The sequence below is a fragment of the Vulpes vulpes genome, chromosome 2 (genome assembly GCF_048418805.1).
Source record: "Vulpes vulpes isolate BD-2025 chromosome 2, VulVul3, whole genome shotgun sequence".
In the NCBI taxonomy this organism is placed as follows: Eukaryota; Metazoa; Chordata; class Mammalia; order Carnivora; family Canidae; genus Vulpes; species Vulpes vulpes.
Genome location: NC_132781.1, coordinates 101,580,839 through 101,594,576, shown reverse-complemented (window position 1 = coordinate 101,594,576; position 13,738 = coordinate 101,580,839). Strand labels below are relative to the sequence as shown.

General features: G+C 37.0%; 1 protein-coding gene and 1 long non-coding RNA gene across 6 annotated transcripts in view; one reads left to right on the top strand and one right to left on the bottom strand.

The window, feature by feature from the left end:
- Positions 1–13,738, bottom strand: part of MYO3A (myosin IIIA) — a 372,796-nt gene that overhangs the window by 63,572 nt on the left and 295,486 nt on the right. For all 5 annotated transcript variants that reach the window (XM_072742032.1, XM_026013647.2, XM_072742058.1 and 2 more), the window contains 3 exons: positions 10,536–10,689; positions 8,473–8,561; positions 6,198–6,327 (listed from right to left, as the gene is read on the bottom strand). In XM_072742032.1, coding sequence (XP_072598133.1) covers positions 6,198–6,327; positions 8,473–8,561; positions 10,536–10,689 — 373 coding nt within the window. The remainder of the gene's footprint in view (positions 1–6,197; positions 6,328–8,472; positions 8,562–10,535; positions 10,690–13,738) is intronic.
- The window catches only part of LOC112931123 (uncharacterized), a 73,188-nt gene that overhangs the window by 4,284 nt on the left and 55,166 nt on the right, over positions 1–13,738 (top strand). The gene's annotated exons all lie outside the window — the stretch shown is intronic.

Here is a 13,738-nt window from a genome sequence, read left to right as displayed (position 1 = left end):
AGCAATGGATGTGTTCAATCTAACATTCAGAAATAAGTGCGCCTGGTGCTAGGGTTACTTATTCTTTTTTTTAAGATTTTATTTATTTATTCATTCATGAAAGACACACACACACACACACACACACAGAGGCAGAGACACAGGCAAAGGGGGAAGCAGGCTCCATGCTGGGAGCCTGATATGGGACTTGATCCTGGGTCTCCAGGATCACACACTGGGCCAAAGGCAGGCACTAAACCACTGAGTTACCCAGGGATCCCGCTAGGGCTACTTAAATGCACACAACTAAGGTATAAAAATATTCTAGTGTAGTGAAAAATTATGGCCGCAGAAGCCAGACAGACCTGGATTTGAATACCAGCTGTGGTACTTAAATTGTGTTGCCCATGGATCATTTACTTAGTCTCTGAGCTGCGTTTTGAAACCACATCAAGGGGATAATGCTGTCTGCCTTACAGAATTTTGATGACATGTGACACTATGTCTGGCACATGCTGGGCACCCAGAAATGTTAGTTTCACCTTCTCTCCTGTTCCACCCCTCACCAAGCATGATAAACAATCAACCCACAATCCAAGAGTTCATCATCTCAACAGTAATGTTTAAATATATCTCCAGAATTTGGTATCACTTCAGAAAGATTATTTATTTTCCCTCTCATTCTTTTAGGTGAGAAGTAAAGGCTACATACTTTTTATTTGTTTTTTAGAGTGAGAGAGAGAGAGCGAGAACATGTGCATGCATGCCAGGGTTGGGTGCAGTGGGAGAGGGAGATAGAATCTTAAGCAGGCTTCATGCCCTGCAAGGAGCCTGAGGCAGGGCTCAATCTCACAACCCTGAGAAAAAGTGACCCAAGCCCAAATCAAGAGTTGGGCACCACCAGCTGAGCCTCCTAGGCGCCTCATGGCTACATGGTTTTTTGTTTGTTTGTTTGTTTTTTTTTAAGGCTACATGTTTTGACAAATCCTTCACATTCTTTGTGGTGGCAAAAGGCTGGCTCGGGGTAATGATGTGCATGGGACCCTGCCTGGGTTGTGGCTGGCAGTGCCTCTGCTCTGCTGTCTTCCCCCTTCCCTTGTTCCCAGGAAAAGTGCTGCAATGGATGTGTGTGCTTTTACACTGGGCTGCACACTGACTGTTCACTCTTCAAATGTGAAACTTACTGCAGACAGCAGAGTGGACAGAGATAGTAAACATAAACTTCAGAGGGGCAGCTGTGGACTTCCATTTGTTTTTTGTTTTTTATTTAAGGGAAAGTTTTAGGAAAAATTACCAAAATTACTATAGACTTGGAGGTTGCTTGGAAGCATAATAAATATACAAAGGACTAGTAGCACATTAATTAGAATAGACCCATTACTTAATAAATACCATTACTTAATATTAGTCAAATAAGAGCTAAAAATTTAAGTTTCTCTAAAAACTAAGCAGCTAGAGGAAATTTACTGAGGGATTAATAATTTCAATGTAACAAAATTATACATTAATCAACTATTTAACAACAAAATAAATGAAAGCCTTTTAAAAATTCATCAACGCATAGAAACAGGAACTAAAATTAGCATAGATCTTATTTCAGAAAATATATCCACTTTGCCTTTATAGTTGACCTAAACAAACCTGTAATAAACCAAGGTAGAGATGTGAGCTGTAAGGAACTGTGCTACATTTCCCCCTAATAATGGCTGAGCTGTATTTCGTATTTAAAGTTATACATGCAAAGGGCTATGGTTATCTTAGAATCTTGGAGACAGCATAATACAGGATTGAAAAACCCAAACTTTCAAGCCTATTTCTAAGTCTTCCCATAGGGGTAACACTGGGAAAGCTGCTAAACATTTTCAAGACTCAATGACTCATCTGTAAAAGTATTCCTCCTCAGAGTGTTGCTATTAGGAGTAAGTAAAAGTACTCAGTACTTTTTTGCAATTTCTAAACATATTTCTATATTATTATTGCTGTCATCATTATTATTATGTTTGCATTATCTAGGTGAATACAGAACCCAAATGCCTCTGATATCTTTGAGATTCAGAGTCACTATCACATCTTTGATTGTGAAGTTCTCTTCTCCCTGGCCAGTGAGACATGGTGCTGATAGGAAACAGAACATAGTGTTGAGAGCCTGGTTGCATATTTTTATAAGCCAAGGGCAGATGCTCAACTGGGTAGAAACATGATATTAGATGCACAGGTTATTAGCATTAAAAACATTCATGATGTAATGCAATCATCACTACCATCCATGTCCATAACTTTTTTCATCTTGTAAAACTAAAACTTCATACCCATTAAATACTAGCTCTCCATTCCTCCCACCACCAGCCCCTGGCAACCACATTCTGTTTCTGTCTCTATGTATTTGCCCTAAGTACCTTATTATGAAGAATTAATCAGTATTTGTCTAGATATAACAGTTTTTATACGCTGTGCATCAAGCAGTACAGGGCACTGATCCCTAAATGAAGGGAAACAAATGAGGTGAGCCCTATGATTACTCCAGCTTTCTGTCTAGAGGTTTTTTTTTTTTTTAAGATTTATTTATTTATGATAGAGAGAGAGAAAGAGAGAGAGAGAGAGAGAGAGAGAGAGAGAGAGAGAGGCAGAGACACAGGAGGAGGGAGAAGCAGGCTCCATGCCGGGAGCCCGACGTGGGACTCAATCCCGGGACTCCAGGATCGCGCCCTGGGCCAAAGGCAGGAACTAAACCTCTGATACACCAAGGGATCCCCTGTCTAAAGAGGTTTTATGCTGAAATGAGGGGAACCCATGTGAAGACTAGGGAAAATAACAGATGTAACCAAGATAAAAGACATCAAATAGTCGAGTCAGTCAAACTCAACCATATCAATAATCATATTAAATATAAATGGTTCAGAATTTAGAAAAGCAAGCCCACTACATGCTATCTACAAAAAAACCCCACTTTAAATACAAACATAAAAATAAGTTGAAAGTATTAAAAATGATATATTACTAACCACTTAGCATAAGAAAGTTGGGAGTCTTTATATTATCAGGCAAAGTAGGTTTCAGAGCAAAGAATATTACCAAGGATAAAAAGCATCATTTAATAATAATAAAGGGGTCTAGTCATCAAGAAGATATAATCATTCTATATGTTTATGTGTCCAATAGATCTTAAAAATACATGAAGTAAAAAATTATAGAAATGAAAGACAAAACAGGTAAATTGACAATTATAATCAGATATTTCAAAATTTCTCTCTCAGTAAGAACCAGGAGAGAAAAAACCAGTAAGGATATAGAAGATTTGATCAATACTATCAACCATGTTGACCCAATTGACATTTATATCACTCTCCACCCAACACAGTGGAATACACATTATTTTTTTTTACACATTATTTTTAAGTATAAATTAAACATCAAACAAGATATACCATATTCTGGGCCATAAAACATGTCTCAGTAAATTTAAATTGATTAAATCATACAAAATATGCTTTCTGAGCACTATGGAATTAAAGGCCACAACATAAAGATATGGAAAATCCCAATATTTCTAGAATTAAAATATAATACTTATAAATAATCCATATAAGTACTTATATTAGAAAAGAAATGTTTTCCTACACCAAGTACCTAAGGTCTCACCTTAGAAATTAGAAAATGAAGACAAAATAAAACCCAAAGTAAACAGAAGAAAGGAAACAAAAATGAAAAATCCAAAAAGAAAGAAAGAAGGAAAAGAAAAGGAAAGGAAAGGGAGGGAAATGAAAGGGAAAAAAAAGGAAAAAAAATCAAAATAGCAAAACCAACGCAGAGAATCAGTTAAACTATAAACTATGTGCTGGTTCTTTGAGAAGATCAATAATATTGACAAACCTCTAGAAAGAAAATCAATCAAGAATAAAGTGAAAGAGGACACAAAAGATTCAGATCAGGAATGAGAGAGAGCTGATAAAACTTGATCAGGAATGAGAGAGCTGATAAAACTTCAAGATTTATAGATATTAAAGGATAATAAGGGAATACTGTAATCAACTTTTTGTTAATAAATCTCACTACATAGGTGAAACAAACAAATTTCTTAAAAGATACAACCTACTAAAGCTCATTCAAAAAATTAGATAATTTAAATATCCTTCTATTTGTTAAAGAAATCGATTGAATTTGTAGTTCAAAACCTTTTCACAAAAAAAAACCTTTCTGTTCCAGATGGCTTCACTGGTGAATTCTACAAAGGAATTTAGAAAGAAATAATACTCCACTTTTCCCGAAAATTGAGGAAGCAATACTTTTCAAATCATTTTATCAGCCAGTATTACTCTGATCCCAAAATTAGAAAAAAATTATAAGAAAACTATAGCCCAATACCCTCATGGACATAGATGCAAAAATTCTTAACAAAATGTTAGCAAATTTAATCTAGCAATACATAAAACTCCAATGCATCATGACCGTGTCAGGTTTTCCCCAGGAATAAGAAGTTGGCATAACATTCAAAAATCAATCAGTGTAACTCATATTTACAGATTAAAAAAATAAATGAATGATTATCTCAATAGATGTAGAAAAAGCATCTGACAAAATTCAAATATGCATATCTGATAAATACCCAGAAAACTAGGAATAAAAAGAACTTCCTCCTCCTGAGAAAGGACATCGATGAAAAACCTATAGGTAATATCATTTTTACTGGGGAAAAACTGAATACTTTCTCTCCAAGATCAGGAATAAAGCAAGAATGTTCATTCTTACCACTTGTATTCAATATTGCATTGGTGATTCTGGCCAGTGCAACCAGGCAAGACGAAGACATAAAAAGTAGAATAGAGAAGAAAGGGCAAACTCTTTTTTCACAGATGACATGATCATCTGTATAGAAAATCCTATGGAATTTATAAAAAAAAAAAAAGCTAGTCTAATAAATGAGCTTAGCAACACTGCAGGGCAAAAGATCAATCCACAAAAAACCAACTGGATTTCTATATCCTAGCAACAAATAGAGTTTTATTTAAAATTACCATTTATTATAGCATAAAATGTGATATACTAGCAGATAATTTAACTAAAGATATAGAAGACTCACACACTGAAAACTACAAAATATTGCTGAGAGAAATTAAGGAAGACTTAAATAAATGGAGAGCTATTATTGGGCTCCCTGACAGGAAGACTCAATATTGTGAAGATATCAATTCTTCCAAAATTAACCTATAGGTTCAGTGTATCCCAGTCAAAGTCCCAACAGGATTTTTGGTAGAAATTAACAAGCTTATTCTAAAATTTATATGGAAAAGCAAAGGAATTATAATTGCCTCAACAACTCTGAAAAAGAACAAAGTTGTATAGCTTATAATTCTTGATTTCAATTTTTTTTTAAAAAAAAATAAAGCTATAGTAATCAAGAAGTATAGTACTGGTGAAAAGATAGACAAATATCAGTACACACAATACAAAAGTCCTGATTTTTCAACAGGGTGCCCAGGTAATACAATAGGGAAAAGAACAATCCTTTCAACAAATGGACCTAGAACAACTGGAGGGGGGTTGGAAGGAATGGTGGGAAAGATTAAAGTCATGAGGAAATATCATCTGGAAGTGATGAGTATACTCACCACTGAATGTGGTAATAGTTTTACAGATCTTTATGCATGTCAAAAACTCATCATGTTTTACTATCTAAACATGTGCTATTTACTGTATGTTAGTTATGTCTCAATAAAACTGTAAAAAAGAAATGCAAAATAATAAAACAAACTCCAATAAAGAAAAACAGCCCAAACTACATTATTTTTCTACTTAAAAGCAAATGCAAAAAAGTATAGGGTTGGCTGGAGCAAAGACATGTAAGTTTCCAATCAATAAGGCAGAGCTCACTAAACCTATAGAACCTTAAAGTACCACCCAAAAGCTGCCCAGTCCCGAAACAGAGGTCATTCTGAACTTGTCAGATCTAAGCATATTCTTCTGGTGAGTAGCTAAATTATCACCATATTTTCTGGCTAGTTCTTCGAACACTTCTTTAATGAAAACCTAGTTTGTTTATATTCATTTTTACATGTTCTGCAGACAATTTGGGCAGAATGTATTAAAAATGCATATTTAGTGAGCTGAAAACAAGCCAATATAAAAAAAAAATGAGGATTATACTCATGAAAACCACAATCAGAAACTACTGAATTGGACCTGAGGAGATTTCTCGATTAAAGGATATTGCCTTAGCTTACCTGTTTTTGTCAGAGGGAGACTGACTAGTTGCCGAATTACACTGTTTTCTGATGACCTCAAAAGCAGCACAATATCAGTTGGAAGAGTGTCTCTATTTTTAGCTAAGAACCCAGTTGCGTTATAGAGGACCTGTTGATAAAGTATGTTTCAGTATCACGATCAATGTCATCCCCATTGTCATCATCACCATCAGTAGCAGCAGTAGCAGAATCATCAATAGGTATTTACTGAAAACTTCTGTGCTGAGTGAGAGGTATACAAAAGTTTATAAAGGCAGTCCCTAACAACTTGGTTGGAAGAGCAAATTTCTCCAGGTTTGCAATATTTTTTGTCAGAGAAAAATTTGTCTTGCCGATTTTATTTGGTTTGAAATCATAAAAGAGGTTTGATTCCTCTTATTTATTATGAAGTTTGGTATGTTTCCTTTCTATGCTTGGAGGGTCAAAGGTGGCATAAAGAAAGCACCCTAAGGCCACCAAGGCATTCTCATTTCTGTGATAATTGATTCACACAAAGTGAATTGGCCATTATAGACTTTTTGTCTCAGTAGTAGTATGGTCTTTTTTTTTTTTTTTTTAAGATTTTATTTATTTATTCATGAGAGACACAAGGAGAGAGAGAGAGTCAGAGACACAGGCAAAGGGAGAAGCAGGCCCCACGCAGGGAGCCCGATGTAGGACTTGATCCTGGGCCTCCAGGATCACGCCCTGGGCTGAAGGCAGGCACCAAACCTCTGAGCCACCCAGGGATCCCCAGTAGTAGTACGGTCTAAGTACACTATGGGTACTTAGAGTATTCATGTTTCTGGCACTTCTAAATAACTTTAAGGCTTTCTAAAGATTAATTGTAACCCAAAGATTTCTATAGGATGATCTAATATAATATGGTTGTTGTTAAGGATGGACCGAATTGTGTCTCTCCAAAATTAATATGTTGAATTCCTGACCCTAAATGTGACTGTATTTGGATAGGATCTTCAAGGAGGTAATTAAGGTTAAATGTGGTCCTAAGGGTGGGACCCAAATCCCATAGGACTGGCATCCTTGTAACAAGAGAAAGGCACACCAGAGATCTCTTTCCCCACCTTATGTACCTAGAGAAAAGGACACATGAGAACAGTACAAGAATGCATCCATCTGTAAGCCAGGGAGAGAGGTCTCACCAGACAGTGACCTTGCAGGCACCCTAATCTTATACTTCTAGCCTCCAGTAAATAAATGTCTGTGCTTTATTTAAGCCATCCATCCTGTGGTATTTTTCTTATGGCAGCCCAAGCAGACTAATATAGCTGTTAAAAACAACTGTATAAAATGATTATAGGAAATTCTTAATGGATGTTTTTAAAAAGGCTTATTTGAAAAAATCATATGCTTAACATTATGGGAGAGGCTATAACAATAATATTCAAATTAGATTTTTTTTTTTAGTGACAAAGTCTGTGGAATATTGAAGTCCTAGTAGACCTAAATCTTCCCGGTTCTGTGTTATTTTATTCTGTTCATGTATTTCTCAGTCTCTGCACTTTCTTGATTTTACATCTTCTTGGTCCTCCAATATTTACATCATGGTGAAGGAATGACTTGTTAGTCTGTGCAGATGGGAAACAGAGCATCCTCTGGTTTAGGACAACATATCTGAGGTTTGCTCCGGTTTGGGAATATGCATCTATCAAGGCATCCAACTGCTGAATAGTCCATTAGTCAACCACACCTAGGCTAGCTCCATTATCCATCCACACCCCTAATCTGTCACTTTCTTCTGTTGAATGGGAGGAGAGACAAATGCTGCCGTAGAGAGAGAAGAAACTCTAGTCTGAAAAAGGCAGTTTATATAAAAGGTTCCTAGCTATCACTAAAAGAAGGAAAAAGTAGGTTCCTATTGCCAGCCAATCTCACCCAAAGCCAGATCTTAGGATCAGAAAGACAGATGCATTGAGGCTTGTCTCTTTCTTTTCTTTGTTTTTCCTTAGGCTCTTAACAAAAATTCCTCTAGAAAAGCTGTAACATTGTGTTTGTCAAAATAGGAGGACGATTTTTTTTTTTTAACCTTTTCAGGATAAGTGCTAGAGGTAGATGCCCTGGAGTGGGAGTGGATGGCACTGGGTCAGAGAGAATACAGGAAGCTGGAGAACAGAGTCAGGGCCAGATTGGGACAGACACAGATGGCTATCTCATTATAACCATCTAAATATTTTGGGCCATAATTTTCATGTTTACCATTATTATTTGAGGAAAGACTAAGAGAAACTCAGTCATAATTCTTCAAAGTCCTTACCTTTCCTGCATAATGGTGAATCCCAAAACTTAGTTCCATTCTTTTGGGTCTCCAGAAGTACTGTGATTTCAGGTTACCTTCAAATTTTTCTACAGAAAAAAAATTGAACTCCAATATCAGCCATGTAGGAGATCCTCAGAAGGTATTGATTGACAGAATCATCTCTTTCACCATAAAATGGACAATGTGCAGTGAAAAAACAATTTTACATAGCTAATAAATGCAGATTTGGAACATAAATGGTGAGACAAAACTAAAGATTATCAATTTAACCATTCCATTATGATTTGGAGCTGTTCTTTTTTTTTAAAAAAAGATCTTATTTATTTATTCATGAAAGACAGAGAGAGGCAGAGACACAGGCAGAGGGAGAAGCAGGCTGCCTGCAGGGAGCCCAAAGCAGAACTCGATCCCAGGACCCTGGGATCACGACCTAAGCTGAAGGCAGATGCTCAACCACGGAGCTACTCAGGTTTTCCTAGAGTAGCAGTTCTTAACCTCAAGCAACAGAACCCCCTAGAGGGCCTATTTTAACACAGAGCTTCTGCCTTAGTAGGTCTGGGCACTGGGGGAATTCGAGAAGTCACATTTCTAGCACATTCTCAGGTAATGGCTGTTTCTGGTCTCGGGACCACATTTTGTGAACCGCTGTTACTGAGTCAGGAAACTACCTGAGATTAACTGATCAGAGAGACTTGTGAAACCCAGTCTGATATGGAGCCATGAGCCTAGAAATCTGGTATTCTGGTTCTCCTTTCTATCAGAGGAGCACTAAGTTATTAGTGATTACATAGGAAGAATGGAGGGTCACTAAGGCAGTTACAGTCCTATAACTTTCAGAGTACTTTTTCCTCCATGTCCTTGAAGGGACATTTAACTTCAAAATCAAGTGATTGCTATGTGACAATTTTCCCCAGAACTTTGGGCTTATTTTGTTTTTTATTAGTGTTATCCAATTAGAAGAGAGAATAAGCCAGTGAGTGAGTCAGCAGGAAGCAACATCACAGACTTAATGGTAAGAAACAGACTCCATCACCCAAAGTAAATGAGAGAAAATGTGAATCCAAATTTTCTGCAAATATTTATTATACATAATCAATGTCTCTTACCATCACAGAATATGGTATTTCTACATTAAAAAAAATGGGTTTTTTGTTTTTATTTTTTTTACCTGAACAAGCTAAAGTTTTATTCTTTAAGGAATAAGACATTTTTAACTATTTTAGATGATAATCTTTTATTTAATTTTAATTTTTAAAAATATTTTATTTGTTTATTCATGAAAGACACAGAGAAAGAGGCAGAGACATAGGCAGAAAGAGAAACAGGCTCCCTGCAAGGAGCCCAATGCAGGAATTGATCTTGGATCCCGGGATCACACCCTGAGTCAAAGGCAGACACTCAGCTGCTGAGCCACCTAGGCATCCCTCAATGATAATCTTTTAAATGCAGCATATGTATCTTTGCCTTCTCAAATAGAAAAAAATGAATATGTTTATGCTTTCTTTGATGACTCAAGAGTATTGTGAATATTTATTAATGTACTGTAATTTAAAGACTATTAAGGTATTGGAGGCTATTTGCCTCTATTAGACAAGTGACTAGATGAATTTATTTCCTCCCCATTAGCTATCTCTTTTCAAATTCTAGAGCTGGCCTTTTGCCCTGCCCTCCAATTTCTAATTTGGGGCTGGGTAATCACTTTTATTAGGGGTGGGGTAGTTCTGGATAATTTCTAAGGTTACTTATAAGATCCTATGAATGAGGCTCTACCATAATGTAAGGAAAAGTCCAATATCCAAACTTGTTTAATTCATCACTAAATACTTCATCCTATTATAAACATTTGCTAGTCCAGATATTAGACCCAAAGCCTCTTCTTTAAAGTTACATATGCAGGCTTTGTGATAGCTGTTTTCTCCCAGATAATAAAAAAAAAATTCTTTTTAAGTCATTGAGAGCATTACATGACGGTAGCACAAAACTACGCAGACATACTGATTTAAAACTCACCTACAAAAAAATAAAAAATTAAAAAAATAAAAATAAAAAATAAAACTCACCTATAAGAGTCTGGTCAGTAGCCTTGGGAAATCGGCTTTCTTCATCCAGTAGGGATAGCAGACCCATTGGTTTCTGGAGGAACAGATCTAGGAGGGGCCGGTTATCTTCATATTCAATCACTCTGGCATTAACATTTTCATTTAGGTATTCATTCTATAACAGGGCATGAGACATAGAAAAAATTCACTAAAAATTTTGTGAATGATATGTAATTTGACAGTAATTATCCCAAACTCTATTTTCCACATATTATAAGAAATTGCTTCCTATGACATTGACCTTAAGCTGAGGGTATCATTTTATTTTTCTTTCCCCAAAACTGCCAGTTCATTAAAGTCAGCGCCAATTCAGGGTAATCATAAAAAGTTTCTAGTGTCTCTACCAGAATGATAGACATCTTAGGCTTTCAAAATACAAGAGAATATGTTGATAATGAGCAGTAATAGAGTTATGCTCCAGAATTTACAGAATATCAATTAGGTATAGCTCAGAGTTACAGTTCCCCCAATTTAAGCTTTTGATCTAGTCTCAGAAATGGATCTCTCAAGAACGTTAACTTCTCAGTCACGATAACATTTATGTTGTCAGTAGGGCGAACAGTTGTAGGTCATAGGAACAATCAGTGGATTTAGAGCCAAGAACACAAAGGTTCATATCGAGGTTCTGCCTCTTAACTAGCATATATAATTCTTTGGGATTTTTTTTACTCTATAATCTCCCACTGTCTCATCTACCACGGGGAAGAAACGATCTCCATCTAACAAAGTAAATCTATCTGGTACATTAATAATCAGTTGCCATTGGGTATACTAGAAGTTGCACAAAACCAAAACAATGAATAACAATTAGTGTAAGATTGTGGTGCCAACAAAACAGATGCTACTGATCTATTTCACCAAAGGGGCACTAAGCATCACGTTGCTCCGTTTCTAGGACTGCCTTCACACTGTGCCCCCACCCCAGTGCTGCAGTCTAGAAGTGGACATGCATGACACCTGGACAATGACTTGTAGTGATGCTTTCATGCAGGGTGCTAACTGGTTCTCGGGTAATAAAGTAGCTATCACCGGGAAGTGTATGAAATAACTCTGGACTCGGAGAGAATATCCTGCACCACTCACAAATTTAAAATGACAGGCTATTTTCATTATTATTTTATTTTATTTATTTATTTTTTATATATATATTTTTTATTATTTATTTATGATAGTCACAGAGAGAGAGAGAGAGAGAGAGAGAGAGAGAGGCAGAGACACAGGCAGAGGGAGAAGCAGGCTCCATGCACCGGGAGCCCGATGTGGGACTCGATCCCGGGTCTCCAGGATCGCGCCCTGGGCCAAAGGCAGGCGCCAAACCGCTGCGCCACCCAGGGATCCCCTCATTATTATTTTAACTTAAAAAAATTTTTCTTAAAGTAGGCTCCATGCCCAGCACGGAGCCCAAGGTGGGTCCAAACTCACAACCCATAGACCAAGACCTGAGCTGAGACCAAGAGTTGGACATCTAACTGACTGAGCCACTTCATTATTATTTTAATATATTCTTTAATTCATTAAGTATTTTCATTAAACATCTTATAATAAAGCACTGTGATGGGTGATAAAGAGATGTTTATTTTATTATTATTTTTAAAGAGATGTTTAATAGAACTCCCTGTCCTCAGTGGATTTAAGATCTAACTTGAGTGATAAGGTTAGTAAATGAATATTCAAAATGCAAGGTAACACAGGTTAGATAAACAGTATGTACAATGTAATATAAGGACTTCAGAGGAAGAGAACTTATTTCTGGCAACTGCATGGAGGAAGTTAGCAAATGGCAGGTGGGGTCAAAACTTTTAATCAGTATTTTGGAATCTTATGAAACTGAAATGTCATTTCAAGGGTGTCACTAGTAAAAATAAATGTACATTTTTAAAACAAAAAACTAATACGTAAAAACTTGGCAGTGCCCATTAGGCTAAAAGGTAGATCACCTGAAGGTCATTTAGTTTATCCGGTACATAAAATTGGAAACAATGTCTGGAAGTTTCATAGCGTTTGCATTTGAAGGTTACCTTGGGAGCAATATACAGACCCAGAATCACTTTACTAGTAGACACATCAGGCTGACAGCGTATTACAGCTTAAGTGACAACTGCAAAGTTCAGAAGAGGTTTTGTATGTTTTGTATAGAAAGCACGCAAGGTTAAGATCTAAATCAATGCATTTGTCATTTCTATTTGCCTGTGTCAGAATCCACAGAACCCTTTTGTGGCAGGTCAGACAGAGCAGAGATGAGTAACTAGCAAAACAATGGGCTCCCCTTGAAGATACTTGTTAGGATTATGTACTCCAGGCAAACCGATGGAGAGAACATGCTATTACTCACGATTTATAAAGCCCTTCTAGTAAAATGAGACTGCCTAAAACAACAGATTATGTACTTTTATAGCAGTTATGACCTCAAAATACTTTGTTTTTAAGCCTAAGTGGAGAAACGAAGCTTGTATAACTCTTAAGAAAGTCCTCTGCTATGCCCTGTATGTTAAAAATATATTTAAAGCAGAAGATAAGTGGAGTTATTAACTGCCATAGAGGGCTGTTCAGCATATATAATCGCTGCCCTGTTCAGATGGCCTGAGTTCCCTTCTGAGAAGGGCAGATGATTAATTATCCAAGTATAAATCAAGGAGGGAGGGAAATCAGAAGACTTAAATGTTGGGAAGCTTCATGCCTGAGTCAAGCTCTTGCTTATTTTTCATTGGGTTTTCAGTGTTAGCTGTAAAAAGGGACAGAGTAGCAAGAAAGCCCATGAAGGTGCGCCCCATCCAGAGCTCTGGCCTAAACACAAGGGAAAGTCTCACCACAGGAGAGAGTCTTCATGACAGCATTGTGTCCTCAGCCTCACACAGCAGCTGGGAAGAGTGGTTGTCCTAGGCCAAGAGGCTGCAAGCTTCCTCATGGCTTTGAAGGGTGGTGGCGGGGAATGTTACCTTTGACCCGTTGGCACAATCTGTCACACAACAGAGGCTGGACTCTCACCTTCTCAGAGACACCTTCCCCCATGGCCCAGACTAATTCAGCAACCCCCTTCCTCAGTTGGTCATGCTCTATCCCTCCCACCATGTTTTAAATTCTTTCACAGCATTTCTAGCATTTTTACTGGATTAGTCTCCCTCTCTTGTTAGAATGGGAACTCCAAGAGGACAAGCACTTTTACT